Genomic DNA, 18515 nt, shown 5'->3' on the forward strand with positions numbered 1-18515 from the left:
GTGGATGGGTTGTAAGTGGATTCAGTGCGGGCAACCCATTAAATGAGATTGTTTCTGCCTAGAAATAAGGGATATTTCCGTACAGACAGAGGTAGCGTCGTGCTTACCACCCCCTTGGACATTTGTATGGGCTATGCTTATCCTGGGGGCAAAGCCAAGAGGCACAGTGCTATCTGGAGACTGGAGAGAGCCAAATCATGTCCTCTCAAAAAAATGAGGCTAATGCTGTTCCCTGGATGAGCTGCAAGGACCAAAGGTGTAGCTGAAATGCTACCCAGCCCCCTGCCTCTGCAGCAGGGTACCTGGAAAGTGCCAGTGGGAGCGTGGGAGGGAGCGGAGCTCCAGCACATCCTCCCACCCAGCCTGTCTTGACTGCTCCTCCTTAGTGCTTTCAAGTGGTAAATGCCAGAGAAACGCTTGCAAATGACTTTAATGCAGCTGCAAGGGGAAAGGGTGAGGACTGCCGGGTGTCTGTGTTATCCCTCTCCCGGCTGGGGCACCAGCCTGATGCTGGGCTTCCTCCCGGCCAGCCTGGGGAGCCCCGCTGTCCCCCAACTGGGGACCCCCAATCGCGATGCCTCGCTCCTTTACAGGGAGGTCAGATGTGGGCGATGCTATCAGCCCCAGGGAAGAAGGATGCTGCGAGCGATGGCTGGCAGCTGCTTGGTTCGAGGCAGGAACCAGCCCTCTGGTAACACACACACTTCTTGGCACAGGAGCCGAGTGAGTTAAAAAGAGGTGTTTTGGGGTTTGTTTTTTTTTTTTTGCACTACACATCTGTTTTATGAGTACGCGCTGCAGAGCGGCTGTAAAACACCTCCCAGGACGGAAGGAGCTTATGCTGCAGAAAGCCAGATGCGTAGGACCCTGAGAGAGAGCAGCTCACAGGAGAAGGGGACAACTGCTGTCCCCGCCACAGCCCGGCGTGTGTCCGTGCTCACCTGGCATCCGCTTCGCTGTAGTACTCCCTGGCCACAATGTCCTCAAACAGCTCCCCACCGGTGACCCTGCGAGAAAACGGGGGGAGTCACGCTTGGCCATCTCAGCACAGCACGCGAGGGAGCTGGATTGATTTATAGCATGCTCAGCCCTGGCAAACCCCCCCCAAAATGCCTCTCCACCATGCACAGGGGGAGTACTGGGGGTGCAGAGCAGAGACCTGCCCTCTGCCCAGTTTGAGGGAGCCAAGCTCGGTTCAAACCCAGCCTGCGGGAAGGGCTCGTGTGATGTGGAGGATGGGGAAAGCTTGGGGGGGGCTGCGGGGGTGCAGGGCGCGCTGCCACAGGGTGGAAGCATGCAGCTGCCGGTGGATTAAGAGACGCATTTAACCATTACTCACAGGTCAAATATCAGGTAGTGGTGGCCCTCTTCGGAGATGCTGTCATGGAGCCTCACTACGGCAGAGACAGAAGGGTTACGGGTATGCCTGGCTCTCACCCCGCTCCCCGGGAATGCCTTTGCTCCGCTTTGGGCACAAGCAGGAGGTAGGGAAGGGCAGAATGGGACTATTCCTCCTCCCTCCTCCTCCTCTTGCTACTGCTGCTGGCTGGGTGGGGGGTCCCCGCTCAACAGGGGACCCCAGCCGTGGCCCCAGCCTTGGGCAGTGGTGCAAGGCTCAAAGGTCACATCCAAATCAGGGACTGCCTGCGGCCAGTGCCTGGCCAAGGTCCCGGGCAGCTGCTGGGCTATCTTGGGTGCTGGGCAGGCTGCAGGCATGGGTGCCCCCAGCCCAGCCCTTTGCTCCATCAGGAGAGGTGCCCAGGCGCAGGGAGAGCTCAGCCAGGGTGCTGGGCTGCCAGCCCTGGCACCAACGGGGCTTTTTTTATTTTCTGCTCATGACCTTCCTTTTCTCCTTGGGAGGTCTCAGGTCAGGGATATCCAGGAATCACCACGGGATGAGTTTCCTTCGGAGGAAGCGGTCTCCCGGTCTCCTCCCGCGGGGCTGGCATCTCGCCCCGCTCGTCACACCGAGGGGCATCCTCTCCCCTTGGACACGTCTTGCCAGGTACAGCTGGGTGCAAACCTGCCATCCTGCAGCTGGGTTCTGGTTATTCAGGCTTAGATCCCTGCTCACAGCTTAGCAGGCAGATGTGCAGTGAGGGGACGGGCACAGAAACAGGTAGGATGTATAAAGACCGCTCCAGCATCCTCTGGCCCCCACATCACATTTTATTCTGGTTTCCCTGAGGCTGTAAATATTTAACCCTTTCTCTTTGCTCACCTGGTTTCAGCCTGATACAACTTCCAATATCTTTGAGATCTTTGGAATCCAGGGAGGAAAAGGAAACATTCAGGTGAGTGATTTTGTGGGAATTTGTGCTCCTCACCCATTTTACTGCAGCTAAATCAGCTGAGCCCTGTATGGAAACATCCTCCAGACTCAGATCTGAGCCGGGGGAGATAACAAGCCCCATCGTTGAGTGCAGACACTGTGCTGCATCGCTCTTTTCTCCCAGGCCAGCAAATGTCGCTTTGCTGATCCTACCCCTCCCTCCCAGCTCAGTGCGCAGATCCAGCCGCTGCTAAGAGCAAGCTGCCAGCGGCATCACCTCACCCTGCAGGGGCAGAGGAGGTGTGCTGAGCCAGACGGCATCTTTCCTCTTGGTCTTGTCTATTGACACAATTTTCTCATCTTATTTCCCTGGCCATCTTTCCTCACTGTCAGTCTCCACAGACGTCCCCTGCTTTCCAACACCACTATCTGCTCCCTGTTTTTCTCCAACATAATCCCAGCTTTTCTGCCTTCCTCTGCTGGAAGAAACACATTTCCTCCCATTTCATCTTGCCCGAGAGGGATTGGGGATATTGTGCCTGAGATCCTGCAGAAGCCAAAGTGTTCAGAGGGGGATTAGGCGAGTTCAGTGTGGATAGGGCCAGCGTAACTACAAGCAGATGGTCCGGATACAACCCCTGCTTGGGGAAGTCCCAATGCCCGTGGCTGCCAGGAGCCGAGGAGGTATAAGAAGGAGCAGCTGCTCTAAATATAGCCTGATCCTACAAGTATCTGTTACTGACCATAGTCAGAAAGAGCTGCGACAGCCAAACCACTCCAGCTCAGTGCCGAGAGCCAAGGCAGGAGCGGGACACAGCTTCGGGACCGGGGGGTGAGAAGACAACGGGTACCAGGAGTTAAAACTCCAGGGCTCGGCGTAGCTGAAGTTTCCCCGATAAAGCAAGGCTTCCCTGCAAGGACACGCAGCTTTGGGAAATGGCAGCTCTCCCTAACACATCGCCTGGTGCTGTAGATGTGCTGTGGGGTCCTGGACCTGCCCTCGACCACCCACGCGTGGCTTTCTATGCAAGGCTTTCCAGCAGGCACAGTGCAAAGCACAGGTTGGTTCCTCCAGGATCACAGCCGCAGCACGGCATTCCCATGGGAGACGGAGGGACCCACCTCGCTGCAGAAAACGAGTGAGGGGCCAGCAAAGCCCCTTGGCAGCTGGGGTGCTTCTCCCAGGGAGGGATCGAGAGGGGGGTTTCTGCCTTGCCTTCCCCATGCCCCTGGCAGCCGTGGCTCCTCTTGTTAGGGTTCGATCTGCAGCTCGTTCCAGCTCCTGGGTGGGTAATTAGCTGGCTTGTGCTGCATGGAAGGGAAGCTGTGAGCCCAAGTTTCCAGGCAGCAGGAGCAGTGGGGGGCTGAGAGTGTGGGGTGGGGAGGGTGGAGAAGAACCTCCTGGGTATAAATAGCAGCAGATTGGGCTTGTTAGGATCTCATGCCGTTAACCCCTTCCAGCCTGGTGCAGCAGGGTTGCTGGAAGCCTGCTATCTCTGCGGGTCACAGCCAAACAGCGAGGTGTGGTGTAGGGATGGGGGAGAAGGCACAGGGGGGCTGAACTGCAGGACAAGGTGTTTCTGTCCCCTGAGACCCCACCGGCCCCACGGGCAGGTGATGGAGAGGGAAGGGAGGAAGACAGCGGTAGGTAAAAGCTGGGGCCAGGCAGGGAGCTCTGGCTGCATGGCCCAGCTACCGTCCTGCAAATCCTCCTGGAATGGGTTCCTCTATTTTTAGTATTTCTTGCTATTCACGCACTTTGCAGTGTGTTTCCTCCAGGTCTCAGCGATCCCCGTGTGTATTTTGCTGCAGAGGAAAGGCCCCGGCTGCTGCTCTGACTGGGAGAAGCTGGACTCCCCGCCGGGACCCCAGCAGGGCAGCTCCTGTGCAGGGCATGGGTCCTGCCAGAGCAGAGGCGGGGGAAGGATAATGGCCAGATCCTGCGGGGTCCGGTGCCCCGGCAATGCAGGGGAGACCTGCCACGCCGCTATGTACCTGAGTCAGATGGCAGCTGACAGGCTTTTTATCTGAACTGAAATATTTATGGGGTGGGAGCCATGTGGCTGGTCCCACTGGCACCGGGTCTGGCTCCCTGGATCTGCTGCAGCGGTTCCTGGGAAGGGATGGATCCAGGCCACCGGGAGCAGCGAGGGGGCCAGAGAGGAGCCCAGCCAAAGGGGAAACCTCCCAGCTCCCGGCTGCAGGGTGCAAGGGCTGCGTAGCTCTTATCCTACTCCCAAATGCTTTCCCAAAAGCTGCAGGATCCCACTGGGGTAGGCACATTCCAGGGTGCAGCAGAGAGGAGAGGGGGTTCATCCCTGCTCTTGCTGCCGGACCACCCCCAGGGACCAACAGCCTGATCAGCATCACTCTCAAGGCTGGGGTTTGGAATTTTCTTTACTGCAGTTTTTTCCCCTCCCCTCTCTCTCTCTCCTTCTGGCCTATTTTTGTCTTTTGCAGGGGCTCAGGAGTTTTCCTGAAACAGCTTTTCCGAAGGAGGCTACTCTCAGATGGACGGTCGGTGGGAAAGTCTTCGCTTCCCCCCGCCATCGCTCCTCCTACACGCCCCGCGCTGCTGCTGCTGCTCGGAGCTGCAGCCGCTTTTTGGAGCATGCAGAGGAATAGAGCACCCGAGGGGGGGGGAGAGGAGTAAAAATAGTCCCTTGCAGCCTACTGGGGCCCCGCTTCTCCCTGAGGGAGCTACGGCCAAGTGGGTTAGGTAGGACCTACTTCAATCCCCCCCCACTCGGTGGAGGCCTTTCTTCCCCTGACCCCATTCGAAGATGCTGACTCCCGTGAGGAAGAGGAGGGACGGCTCTGCAGGTCAACAGAGCGGGCTGCTGCCGAGACCCTTCTCCATCTCTGGGATGGGAGCCGGAGCGCAAGGGAAGGACAAACAGCCCCTGCTGCTGCAGGCAGGGCTGAATTTGGGACCCCCCCCAGCCCCGGTGGGAGCACGGGAGAGCAGGCGGGCACCGGAGCCGGGCACGGAGCACTGGCGGATTTGCCCGGTTCCTTGCCTGGCACGCGGAGGGTGGGGAGCTGGGTGTGCTTACCGATGTTGGGGTGCTTCAGGAGGCGGCAGATCCGGGCTTCTCGTTCCAGCTTCTGGTGATCTGAAAGAGGCAATGGTCCTAAATTAGGGTCTGGGGAAAGGGAATAAACTGTTCTCAGCTCCTGCCGTGCAGGAGGAAACCTGGGGGGACGGAGCAGCTGGCAGGGAGCAAACCCACCCGTTTTTTTATCTGCTAAAGAATAACGGGTTTGGAGACATGTTCAGCATCAGGGCCTGATGGACAGTATCCCAGCACGGACGCAGCCCCCAGCCAAACCCCCAGACACCGATGCCATGGGCAGTCCTGGGCTTTGGATGATCCCTTGCTCTCCCTTCTCTTTGCTGAACAACCCCCGATCCCCTCCCGAAAACCTCGGAGCTGCCGGGGTTTTCGCTGCCAGCAGCACTCGTTCTGTTTTCTTTTATTCAGACAAGCACAGGCAATCAGCAAGGACATTTCTGGCCCCAAATGGTACAATTTGAACAACAAAAGATAAAGCCAACCAGCGAGAGATATCAAGCTGAAACGGGGCTATCCGCTTCGCTCCCCTTCTCTATCCCCAGCCGTTTCACATCAGGTCTTTGCTCTCCTACATCGCAAAATCCTGGCTCTGAAAATTTGCTTCACCGTGGTGCCTGTCTCCAAACAGCCAGCACAGGTCCCTCTCCCCGGCTTTCTCCAGGCTCAGGAATGTGAGACAACAGAGCTCGGGGCAAAGCAAGTTGAGCTGAGCCAAAAAAGCCTCCACCCTGGGGCAGCCCAGAATGAATTTTCAAATAATTTTGTTTCTTCTTGCATGTCTCTGCACTTCTCTCCCTCCTTATACCTGACCTAGCCACCCTGCACGGAGGTGTCTTCTCTTGAGGCATTTCGTGCTAGGAGGAACCCAGCAGCTGGGAGAAGCGAGGATATAATTAGGGCTGCTCGTCTCTCAGCACTATCACTGTTACCTTGCAGGTTCACACCCCAGAGTCTCGCTCTGCATCAAACCTGGGTGTCTCCGACCGCTGAGACGTGAAGCCAACACAGCCCCTTCCCTGCGGGGGCTGGAGCCTTCCCCAGGGCTCGATATCCCCCGTCCAGCGACGGCGGGGCTCGGCGGGGGCGAGTCACCCCAGGGCTTGGGGCGAGTTTTGCAGCCTGTGCTGGGATCCGGGAGCCAAAGGCTGGGACAGCCTTGGTGGCCTCGTTCAGCTCCCCACGGTGTTTCCCCCAACGGGGGACAACCTGCCCAGGGTGGGACGGGATGGCAGGGAGGGGTTGGGGTTTAGGCTATTGCTTTTCACATCCAAAATGCATGGTAGGGTGGAGGACAGGGACAGGATGGAGGGACAGTGTGACCAGTGGGGCAAGCACTTATCTGGGGAACGGGGGAGCTGCTTTCTGCCTCCTCTTCTGCTCCTGCCTAACGGTGATTTTAGGTGAGTCATTGATTGTCACTCTCTGCCTCAGTTTCCCCATCCGCAGCCTGAAGTCTGGGGCCAAATGGCCCATGGGGAAACCCAGCGTTGTTGGTGTCCAGTAAAGCTTCTTTGCTTGCTTACAAGAGCCCAGAGATCACAGGAAAGGGGGGTGAACGTGACCCCAAGTATGGCACCGCTCCGTGTGCCCGCACGCCGCTGCCGGCCGAGCCTTCAGCTGCGCAGGGGCGAGCGTGGCCACTGGCGGAGGGCAGAAGGTTGCCCCATCCCTTCCCTGCTACGAGCCATCCGACTCGGCTCCGGCTCCCCGGCTAAGCCACCACAGCAGCAGCGCTGTGCGGCCCCCCCCTCCCCAGCCGCTGCCCCCCCCTTTGCATCCTCGCAATCTGTCGCCACCAAAACGCCCGTGAAGGCAAAGCCCGGCACAGGCGGCTTGGCGGGGAACGCTGGGAGGCTGGGGAGGTTCGATAAACTGCAAACAGCACGGGGAGAGCGTGGGAGATCAGCAAAAACCAGGCGAAATGGAAAATGGATCAGGGAATTTAAAGGGGGGGCAGCGATGGGGGTCCCTCCAAAGGGGAAGAGGACAGCACTGGAGACCCAGTGGCACCCAGGAGGGGCTGGGAAAGGTGCTTATCCCTACGGGGGGATGGCCAGAGACCCCTGCCCAGGGACCCCTGGCCAGTCCCCATTAGCAATGCCCCAGCAGGGCAAACCCCAACACATCCAGCTGGCCATCGCAGGATGAAGCCGGTGCGGGTGCGGAGGAGGCTGCCGTGCCTGCGAGGCTGCAGCGCCTGGGGATGCAGCCCCGAGCACGCCCCAGCATGCGAGCACCTTGGTAGGAAACGTCCTGGGGGAGCGTGGCCATCGCTGCCCCTGGTGCCACGGGCTCGGCTGTGAAATGCAAGGGGAATTGCTGCCTGAAACGAGCCGCTCACCGCCCAGGGAGCGAAGGCAGCCTGTGCTCCGGGGGCTTTGCTCTTTCCAAGCCTGTGTGGGTCTTGCTCGGGCAGATCTTCCCCGCCGTGACTGCACAGCAAGGATGGGCTGGACACGGGGGCACAGCCCAGGGCTGGGTCTCTGGGTTTGCGGTTTCCTCTGAGCATCGTGTGGATACAACCCCACCACGGGGCCGCAGGCTGGCAGGGGACCCCCCTGGTTGTGCAAATGTCCGGGACAGGGCTTGCAGGGGCTTTGCACGTGGGTGGGATGGCTGTGCCAGAGCAGAGGAGCAGTGGGACAGACGGACAAAGGGACAGGGGGATGTCCCTCAGGCAGAGGGACCGTGCTGATCTTAGGGGGGCAGCTGCCGTGGGTCAGAGCATCCTCCCACCCACATGGCACGGCACGTCCACCACCCGGCGAAGAGCTGCTGGGGGCAGCGAGCCACGGCTGCAGCCCCTCTCCTACCCCACAAATCCAGCTGCTGCCTGGACGGAAACCCCACTTTTTCTCCAAAAACTCCAGTTTCTTTCCTGCTGGCTCCCTGTGTCGGCAGCCGGGAGGATGTCTGAAGAGACCATGGGGATATTTTGCAGCTCCTCTCATCTTCCCCCCGACCCCTCTCCCCCCTGCACACCTGCCCTCCTGCCCTTTGCGTGTGACACAGCCGGTGGCACATCCCGGTGGGACAGTGGCTCCTTGTGCCCCTTTGGAGATTGTTCCCAGTCTGGGGAAGCGCCATCCCCCATGCTAGAGTTGCAGAAATGGGGGTTTCAAGACCAATTTCACCAGGCAGGACATGGAAAATAACCTTTCTGAGATCTCTCCAGGGGACAGACGGACACAGAGCCGCTCCAGGGACAGCGCAAACCCCAGAAGAGGATGGAAAGGGGAAAACTGCCGGAGCAGGTGAGCAGAGGCAGGAGGGAGCAGAGGGAAGGCGGCTCAGCCTGCTCTCCAGGCAGCCCGGCAAACTGGGAGGTGTTTGCTGCCCGTCCCGCTGCCAGCTGGGGTACATGGGCAGGAGCCGAGTGCCAAGGCCAGCACCGCACACCTTGCCCAAAGCCCGGCTGGGTGCCCCAGACTGGGAACCTTCGGCCTCAGAGGAAGGGAATGGTTTGCATTCCCAAACAGGGACAGGGACCAGCACGGGGCGGGGGGCTCAGCGTCAGTGCTGTGCCGCTTTGGCAGCACTGCGGGAGGGAGATTGCAAAGCACTGATTTAATTTGAGGTCAGAAAGGAGTTTGTCACCATTTTCTGTGTTTCAGGTTTGCCTTCGGAGGTGAGCAGTGGCATCAGGGAGAGAAACTGAGGGAGGGAGTTAATTAAACCCTCCCAGCAGGGCACTCGCTCCCAGCACCCATCCTGCGCACCCGGCCAGGAGGAGCCGGAGCCGGGGACACAGCAGCTGCTGTCTCATCCTCTCCATCCTCCTCATCGCAGCTCCTCTGCCAGATGCCTGGGGGCAGAGGGGTCCCTGCCTCAAGCAAAGGGCCGGATGAAGCTTTTCTGTGCTGGCTCAGCTCAGCTTTGCCCGAGGAACAGCCAGGACAGACCTGCCAGCACCTCTTCCAGCAGCACAGCAGCCAACGTGCTCCACCAGAGCGATTAATTAGACAGCAATGAGGGGTGAGGGCCCATCTCCAGGTAGAAATTAAATCAAACCCCCGCTTGAACAACATTCCCATTTCCTTGATGTAGGTACACGAGTAAGGAAAGCCGCAGCCCCTGAGAGCAGGCACGGGGGGGTCAGCGGGGGCCCCCTCAGGGAAGGTGATGCTCCCAAAATAACTGGGCTACCCAGCGCCTGAGGCTGGCAGCAGTTTAACTTGCTGCAAGGCTGTAACCATCATTTTGCCGCAACATGGCGTGCAAGGTGGTGGTACGGTCTCAGGGAGAGAAATGGGGTCCTACATCTCCCTAGCCAGTTTGGGGTCTGGGAGCCCCCCAGAGCCCTGGCACAGCCGGGCTGTGGGTGCATCCTTGTGATCAGCTGGGATGCGGTGAGCAGCCACCAAGACATCTCCTCGGGACGCTCACCCCATCCTTCAAGGAGCTCAGTGTGTACCACAGTGGAGACAGGGTGGGATAAGGAGGTCCCCCACCACACATCAAACACCCCCCACCTCGCTGCACATCAAAGGCATTGTCCCGGTGCCGTGCAGAGGGGACAAATTCCCCGCTCCGCAAACCCTGCTCGCCTCTCGCCTCCCCGAAAACACCCCCAGCACCTACCTCGAGCAGACAGCTTCTTGGTATTGATGATCTTGGCCGCATACTCTTGTCCTGCCAACACCTTCACACATCTCCGGACGATGGAGAAAGCGCCCCTGGGAAGACAAGAAGCCGGAGGGAGAGGTGAAGGGCTCGGCACGGGCAAGGGCACGGCTCAGCCCTGATGTGCCTGTGGGGCGAGGGGCAGCCACGGGGATGGGGATGGGTGCTGGCTGGGGAACGGGCTTGGAGAAAACACGGAGGGCTCTCAGTTGGCTTCCCTGCACCACTCTTCTTGGGGAATGATGGGGGCAAGCACAGGTATACCTGGGGATGAACGCAGGATTCGGCCCTCCGTGCTCCCCTGGGACACCCCAGGCTTTGCGTGCCTTTCCTCCTCTCCCTCCTCGGCTCTGCCCTACCTATCCCCTGGGAGAGGAGCAGTGATTTATCAGGGGTATTGGCTCCTGACGGACACCAGGATGGCTGCAGCTGGCACGCAGCACTCGGCCGCTTCATTTTAGTCTGCGCGTGTGGCTTTGCATGCTCCAGACCTTGCAATCACAGCAGCACTTTGCAGAAGCGGGTGCAAGCAGCAGCGGTGGGTGCAGGTGAGCGGTGCATGGTCCCCCCAGCTGCAAAACTGTCACACAGGCAGGGACAGCCCAGGGGACCCTGCAAGCAAGGACCGCTGGAGCCGAGCTGGACAGGGACTGATGCTGCTGCGGCTTGCACACGCGTGAACCAACGTGCAAGGGTCTCCTGGGGCCTGGCAGGCAAATAAGCACGGGTGCTTGGGACACTCCAAAGAAGCTCCTCTGCCCCCGTACCCCACACCCCGAGCCCTGCCAGCTCGTTGCACTGAAAGCACGCCGGCACGATGCTGGGAGCTGCAGCATTGCACACACACAGGCAAACGCACGCTCCAGCCCTGCTGAGCGCAACCTTTGTACCAGGTTCCCTTTCCTGCCAAACCCCTCCAATCGCTAAAATAACAACTATCAAAAGCAAACCCACCTCCTGCCCCACCTTCCCCCCCGCTCCCCGTCGCCCGCTCCCGCTCCCTGCCGAGGAATAAAAGGCCGCAGGCTGGCGAGTGGCGGCGGATAATTGATTTTACCGGTGGGGGCGGATGGAGACGGGCAATTTGGATTTGAATGTGATCTTTAGGAGAACAGGCAAACGGCGGGGTGCGGAGGGATGGGGCTGGAGCCCCAGCAGAGCCGGCAGCCCACGCGCCCAGGGCTGCTGCACAGAGCATCACTTGCGGCACGTGCCAGGCAGGAGCCGGGGGAACAGCATCCCAGCGCTTCCCAGCCTCCCCGTCTTGCCGTTTAATTGTGGCTGCTGGAAGAGCTGAGCTGTTAATATCCCTGTAGTCTGGGGGGGGATTAATTGGAAAGGGGGGACAAAATGTTTTGTATCCAGCTTGCCATGGGGTGGGAGACCGGAGCCATTGCCAGTCCTGCAGTGCCAATCTCCCCATCCCGCTGGGAACCCCGCACTGCCTGGGGTTTGGGGGCTCCTGTGAGTCCCTGTGACCCATCTTTCCTATATTTTTCCTAAAGACACATGTGCTGCTTTTGCAGTGGCAGCAAAGTCCGCAGCAGTGAGCGCGGCAAGCAAGGAAGCCCCCATGCCCACTGCCCCAGCTCGGGGTTTCTACCCCAGCCGCAGAGTTTCACTGTGGGACCTGACGTGGGGTTGGAGGGATGTAGGTGTCCCAGACCCCCTGAAGGCTGGGGACCCCCGGCCACTCCTGGTCCCAGCACCCACAGCCACTCGCTCATCCATTTATTCCAGCTAAACTGAACGGCGGGGAAGGGGGAGCCGTGGGAAGCGGGATGCAGCAGGCGGGGATGGGATGCACCGCGCTGCCAGAGTGCGGGGTTTCACACCCCCGGCTGCATTCATGGCTTTTGGCTCCTCCGGGCCTTTTTAACAGAAACCAAATGTCTGTTTGTGCTCAGTGAAGTGCAAGCGAGACCCTGTGAGCCTGGTGGGTGGGGGGGACACGAAGTGCTGGGTGCAGGTGCAGGACACCCCAGGGTGCCGCACGCTTGCCATAGCCCTGTTCCCAGTCCCAGTCAGGTCCTGCAGGGGGTCTGCGCTGGCCAGGAACCCCTCCACATTGGGTATTTGACCCTGCTGGGCATTTCACAGCAGCCAGGCTCTACTCCCTGTGCCAGGCTGCTCCCGTGCTTCCCAGCCCCGGGTGGGATCTTCCCAGCCTGGGAGAAAAATCCCCCCTTGGCTCCATCTAAATCCAGCATCTCCTTCCCCGCAAATGCAGGCTTCCCCCCCTGCACCAGGGGCTTACAGGGCAGTGTGGGCAGAGCAGAGAGTGCCAGGCAGGGAGCTCAGCCCCATCTTGGTGCAAGAAACCCCTTTGGAAGGTGACATGCCCTGTTCCCTGGCCGTGGGCAGCGGAGTGGGTCCCTTCCCTCCCTCCCAGGGTGCTGGCTCTTTGGATGGGGCCAACCCCCATGGCAGCTGGGGGCCCCCATCTCTGCCTGGCTCGGAGATGGGGCATTCATCCCAGACAACACAAGCACATCCCAGTTTTAGCACTGGATGAGTACATCACCCACAGGACCGTGGGTAGCGACCGTGTCTGATGGCTGCCATTTCAGGGTGACGCTGGACCCACAGCCCAGCAGCCAGCCCTGTTCCTCCAGCCCCAAGCCCTGGCACTGCCGGGTCCAGCCCCGGTCCCTTGGTCCCCCGGGCCAGGCATGACCCCATGCCTTGTCCCCAAGGCCTCCCCCTGCCAGCCCGAGCAGCGGCTCTGCCACCGGGATGCTCCGCTTCTCCCTTTTCACACCTTCCCTGCCAGCGCCGGGCTGCGCTGCTGCTGCCCTCCCTCTCTCTTCAACACCTCCTCCTCCTCCGAGGCATTTTATCTCCTTTCTAGAGAGAAGAGTGTGGGCTGGGGATTTTTTGTTCCTCCATATTTTTTTTTTTTTTTTTTTCCCCTTTTAATAAAACCCCTCTCCTGCAGCTCTGGGAGCGGAGGGGCTGATCGTACCGCTCGGTACGGTAATTGTCTCCAGCCTCTCCCTGAACCTGCCGCGGGGGCGGATTTGGAGGCGCCGATGGAGCTGCACTTGTTTGTCCTACTCCGGGGGGCCGTGGGCAGGATCCTCTCCCTGTGTCCCCCCACCCAGCGCTGCCCCCTGCCCTCGCCCCAGTCCCCTCCTACAAGTGTGGGGCTGTGGGGAGTATCGGAGCAGCCTCTCACTTGCTTGGCTTTGCCGAGGCTGCCACGGGAGAAGATTTTTCCCAGCTCCATGTCCCCCGCTCAGGACAGATGCCCTCCCCATGCCTGGGAGGTGCAGGGATGCGCCAAGGGCTCCTGCCCCATGGGGCAGGCTCTGCAGACCCCCCCTCTCCCCATCTCTGTCCCCCCACAAAGCCCTGTCGTGGCGCTACCAAGAGGTGTGTGGCATCTTAAACCCCCGGCTTGCCTGGGTGTCGGGACGGGTGACAGCCGAGGAGATGGCAAAGGAGGACAGTGGGTGCAGCAGCCTGACACCCAGCACCTCCCTCCTGTCAGCCAGGCTCGGGGACACCCCGTGTCCCCCCCGCAGCAGACTGTCCCAGTTCCTTGGGGACAGCAAACTCAAGATGGAGCCTTTCTGCTCCAAGCCCCGCTGCTCCCCTTCGGGGTCTGGCTGGGGGAGAGCCATGCTGCCCACCCTGCCTTGCCCCTGCCGGGATGCCCCCACCGAAACCAGTCCCGGGAGCATCTCGCCAGAGGAGGAACGCCGCTTCCCACCGCCAGCGGCTGCCGCAGCAGAGCAGAGGTGCAGCGCTTCGTCCTGATTTCCCTCTCTAAGCCCACAAAGCGGAAATTTCCCCGTGGGAAACCACTGATTTTTGAATGTGCCAGGATGCGCTGGAAACCATCCCGGTGGAAAATCCCCAACCCAGTGCCTTGACCAGCCCAGTGAAGCCCTTCGCTCGGGAACATGCCTCAGTGCTGCAGTGGTACCAACCCCCCGGAGAAGAAGGGAAAGCTGTGGGATGCTCCGAGCTGGGGATGCTGCCCCGAGCCACCGGCCGAGTCGCGCTGCCTCTGCATCACCCCGGGAGGTCTGGTGGGCCGGGGTGCGAGGCTCGCAGGGCGCCGGCGAGCCGCTGCGCCAGCTTTGCTCCTTTATTCGTGAACGTGTTAAAATGCATCTGTCGAGGTGGTTTTACACCGTGGTGCCGGGTCATACAGGCAGCCCGCAAGTCTGGGTCCTCAGCCCTCTGTGTCAGCACCCACCTAGCAAAGCATTGCATCGCAAACGCCTCCGGGATCCCTCCCGGTCCTCCCCCATCACACCTGGCCTGCAAGCTCCCCTCCACATCCCCACAGCCATGTCTGCCCAGCCAGGGCCCAACAGCCTCCCTGCAGGCACCCAACAGCCGCTGCCTCTCCTGCCCACCCCCTGCCCACCCGCTGCCACCACCACAGAGCCTCAGAACCCAGAAAAGCCGAGAAACCTCTGGAAAAAACAGGTCCCAAACCCCCCCTTGCCACCAGCTCCCCAGCGCGTACCCATGCCCCTGCCCGCAGTGCCGGCTGGGACTGTCCCTGCTTCAGGGACCTGCTCCCCATCCCACTGCTCCCCTCCAGCCCCTCGCAGCCACCCCGACGCTTGAGGGGATGGACGTGCATGTCCTGGGACCGGGGGGGGTCCGCTCGCCTCCAAGGAGCTGCACTTCGTAGCAGCAACCTGGTCCTCCCATTTGGCTGGGGAATATTAACTGCGTTCAGCCTGGCACAAAGTCCTCCCCTGTTTCAGCCTCTCGATTTCTCCATCTTTGTCCTCTCCTTTCTCCCTCACCCCCGTTCCGCACGCCCACGCGCGTGTGGGCGCGCGTTTAGGCGCAGGCTGTCCTGCGCCCGGGCGATGCGGTGTTGCGGGGCTGGAGCAAGTGCCCTTGCCCACGGATGGACACGGCTGCCCATCTGAAGCACGGGCATCAGTCACCCAGCACAGGCACCCCCGAGCATGCCACCACGTCGCTGAGCCACTCCGAAGGGAACACGGCTGCACGCCCCAGATTTACGCATCAGCTCCGAAAAAAGGCACAGAAACCAAAACACAGGCACACGCCTGCTCACTTCTGCGCCCGTTTAACAGCCACATGCTCGGCAAGACATGGAGCATCCCTCTGCCCCACAGAGAGGACCTGAAATCTCCTGCTCCACCCTGGGGTACTCAGAGCCCCCCAGGATCGCCTCGCCATGCACGGGCGTTTCTGTTTGCACACACATGCACACACACATGCACCCTGATCCAGGCACACGGAATGACACCCGGACCTGCCGAGCTGAGCCCTCGCCGGCAGGATTGCCGGGTCAGGCAGGGCTGTGGCTCACCTGGGGGGGCACTCACGCTGGGACAGGGGTGGGAGACACCCCCAGTCTGTCCGGGAGCTGCTGGGATTCACCAGGGGCTGCCAGGCAGGTTGGGTCTCCTGCAGGACTAGCCAAACCCCGGTAAACCCACACAGAGAAATTCCCTAAAGAAATGTAAGGAAAAGCCCGCTGCTTTGGCTTTCCTCCTCGGCTGTCCCGAACCTCCTCCCAGCTGGAGAAGTTCCCGGGGGAGCCGGCAGCATCCTCTTTCAGGAGCTTTTTTTCCATAAGAAGGGCAGCCGCCCCCTCCCCGGGCAGCTCCAGCCCCCTGGGGTGACCCAAGCCCCCAACCGAGCACCCATCAGCAGCCACCCAAACTCGGGAAGGGACAGAGTGGGCAGGACTGGGGCTGGCAGCCCCCATCCTAATCCGAGCCCCCCCCCTCACCGCTCCCTGGTGCCTTTGCTCCGTGCCTGTCTCCTTTCCCCCATCTCTGGCGGTTCCCAGCACCGCTGAGGCTTTTCCCCAGCCGGGGCACAGCCCCACTTCGAGCATCCCAGCCCCGTCTCCAACTTACTTGCCCAGTTCCTCGAAGAGCTGGTACTCCTCGGTGAAGCGATTGCAGGTGATGGTGGCCATCCCGAGGGGCTGGAAATGCTCCCTCCCCAGTGCGGAGTTTGGGGCAAGCAGCTCTCCTCTCGCTCCCTCCCTCTCCGTGTGCTCCCGGGGCTCTCTCCTCGCCGAGGTAAATAAGGGAATATGTTTGATTGACAAGCCCGGAGATAATGATGAGGGCAATTTGTCTTCTCAGCTTCACAAGCCTTCGTCAGCATCCCCGTCCCCATGGCGACCACCGCTGCCAGAAACGCCCTGTTTCTGTTGCCGGGGCAACTGCTTCCCAAACCTGCCACCCGCCCGTGGGGACCAGGGCCCTGCTGGGGACCCCGGCTCCGGGGGCTGCCCGGGGGTCACCCGCCTGCTGCGGGGGTGGGAGAAGTCTAAACCGCAAATATTAAAGGCAAATTAAAGGACGTGGCAGTGGTAGAATAATTGGGGCAAAAAAGGGTTTCCATGGAAACTGTGGTTTCCATGTTGCAGGAGGATGCTGTCGCCCTGGCAACTGCTTCTCCCCCCCCCCCCCTCCCCAAAATACAGGCCCTGCTGGTGCCGGCAGCGGCATCCCTTCGGGGTCTGGGGGGGCTGTGGGATGGGGGACACACTGGGGCGAGTGGGAGCAGCTGGAGCAGAAGTGTGTCAGGAGAAGCTGGAGAAACCATGGCAGGTCCCCAGGTCCCCAAACCAGCCTGCCATCAGCCGGGGTCCCCAGGGGGGGTCTGGCCCCGATCGTTCTGCAGGGGAGGGCTGGCCGCACCAGGGAGCTGCTCCCCACTCCCCCCCCTTTGCCTGCCAGCTCTCCCCACGGACCCCGGGGCTGCCGGGGGAGCGGGTCCCATGGGTCCCCCCCGCCGTGGGGTGAGCAGCTTGCCCTAAAGCGCAAGCTAGAGGGGGAGCAAAAAGGCTGTGTTTTGGGCTGGTGTTTCCCTGCGGTGCCCAAGCCGGAGCACAAAGAAGGGGGGATTTCAGAGCGGGGGTAGGAGGAAGGTCTGCCCCCCCTCCTCAAGCTTTTTGCTGCCTAGTGCATTTAACATAAAAAAAGCACAAGAAGGGCAATACAAGTAGAGTAATGAAGTCCAAGACTGCGGGGGACAGGCTCCCCTCTGAGCCCACCTTGCTGCTGGCATCCCTGGCAGCACTCCTGGGACAACCAGCACCCTCTCCTCCACCCACACCACCCCTTGCACCCTCCCACCTTCTGATCCCCCCAGAAGAGCTTTCTTCTAAGCTTTTGGCCCATTTCTGGATGATTTTGCAGCAGAAGGAGCCCCTGCCGTCCCGGGAGAAGGGGCTCCCACCACCCAGGAGAGCATTGCCTTTGGCAGCTGAGATGGATTGAGTTCCCTTTCAGGCTGCCATGGAAGGGTTAAAAGGAAAAGAAAAGGCTCTAACCAGACAAAAATAGGGAGAAATCTTTGAGAAGAGAGAGAGAAGGAGGAGCGGAGAGAGGGAGAGAAGAAAGGAGGTGGAAGTGGAGGAGGACAGCAAGTGGCGGAGTGAGGAAGAAGAGGGGGAGGAGGAGAAAGGTCTAATGGCTTTTCCATTAATTGCACCATTACCCACCTTCAGCCCCAACTTGCATCCCCGCATCCAGCCTCCCGCTCCCACGTGGCCCAGCCAGAGAGGACCCTGTGGCCCTGGTGGCAGGACAAGGACCCGCTTCCCACCCATGGGCAAAGGGACAGGGCCATGGTCCCCAAGGGCTGGTGGCCTTTGGACCCACCCTGGCCATGCCACCATGCAAGAAGAGCACACCAGGCACCCTCACTGGGAGTGAGCATGATGCACGTGTGGGATCTGTGCCCTGGGGCTATGATGGTCCCCAAAAAAGCCTCCCTGCCTGTGCATGTCTCCTCCCCATCCCATTCCCACGTGAAAGGGGGTTACATTTGCCACCCCCGGGGCTGTGCCGGGAGGCGGGGGGCTGCTGCGGGGGCCGCCGCAGCCGGATGCTCAGGGGAGTGCTCTCCTCCTCCAGCTTTTTGGTGCTGGTCCCCAGCAGCCCCTCGGAGCCGAAGGGTGAGAGGAAGACCCCCCCCCCCAAGCCGGAGACCCATGGATGCCCGTGGGCAGGTGCGTGCCCCCACTTTGCTTCCCCCTGCTCTAACGTATGTGTCCCCGTGGGCGCTGCAGTGTGACCTGCCTCTCCTTCCCGCGCCCACCCCCCCGCTGGCACGCGTGTTCAGCCCCACATGCGTGACTCGGCGTGCTCCTGGAGCCGGGAGGAGGGATCTGTCCCTTCCTTCCGCCCAGGGCCCCTGCTGCACCCCTGACCCCCATGCCCCGAACTCCTCGCCTGGGGCAGGGGGTGATGGCAAAGCCCCCCATGGGGACCCTGCCTTCCTCCCCGGGTTTCTCCTGCCTGGCAGAGACACGGCTCTCCAGGAAGGGTTTCTCCCTTCCTGCCCTCCTCTGTCTTCAGTTTTTTTCCCTTTTCCTCAGCATTTTTCCCTCTCTGAGGGTGAGGGGGTGTCAGGCTTCTGGCTGCTGAACACGCTCTGCTTTGCCGATGATGTTTTCCCAAGCGGGAACTGCTGCGTGGCTCCACTCCCCGGTGCCTGGGGACAACCCAAGGGGAGCAGGAGCTCTGGGTGGGACCTTCCCCCTCCAGGCTGGGGGCTCTCCCTTCAACTCCAGG

General features: G+C 60.8%; 1 protein-coding gene across 1 annotated transcript in view; it reads right to left on the reverse strand.

The window, feature by feature from the left end:
- CAMK2A (calcium/calmodulin dependent protein kinase II alpha) overlaps positions 1–15973 on the reverse strand; it is a 33620-nt gene extending 17647 nt beyond the window's left edge. Inside the window, exons 1-5 of the mRNA XM_075057047.1 lie at positions 15840–15973; positions 9931–10025; positions 5329–5388; positions 1340–1394; positions 942–1007 (exon numbers count right to left, since the gene is read on the reverse strand). Of these exons, the coding sequence (XP_074913148.1) occupies positions 942–1007; positions 1340–1394; positions 5329–5388; positions 9931–10025; positions 15840–15901 (338 nt within the window). The 5' untranslated portion in view covers positions 15902–15973. The remainder of the gene's footprint in view (positions 1–941; positions 1008–1339; positions 1395–5328; positions 5389–9930; positions 10026–15839) is intronic.
- Positions 15974–18515: the final 2542 nt, after the last annotated feature.

The sequence above is a fragment of the Buteo buteo genome, chromosome 24 (genome assembly GCF_964188355.1).
Source record: "Buteo buteo chromosome 24, bButBut1.hap1.1, whole genome shotgun sequence".
NCBI classification, from domain to species: domain Eukaryota; kingdom Metazoa; phylum Chordata; class Aves; order Accipitriformes; family Accipitridae; genus Buteo; species Buteo buteo.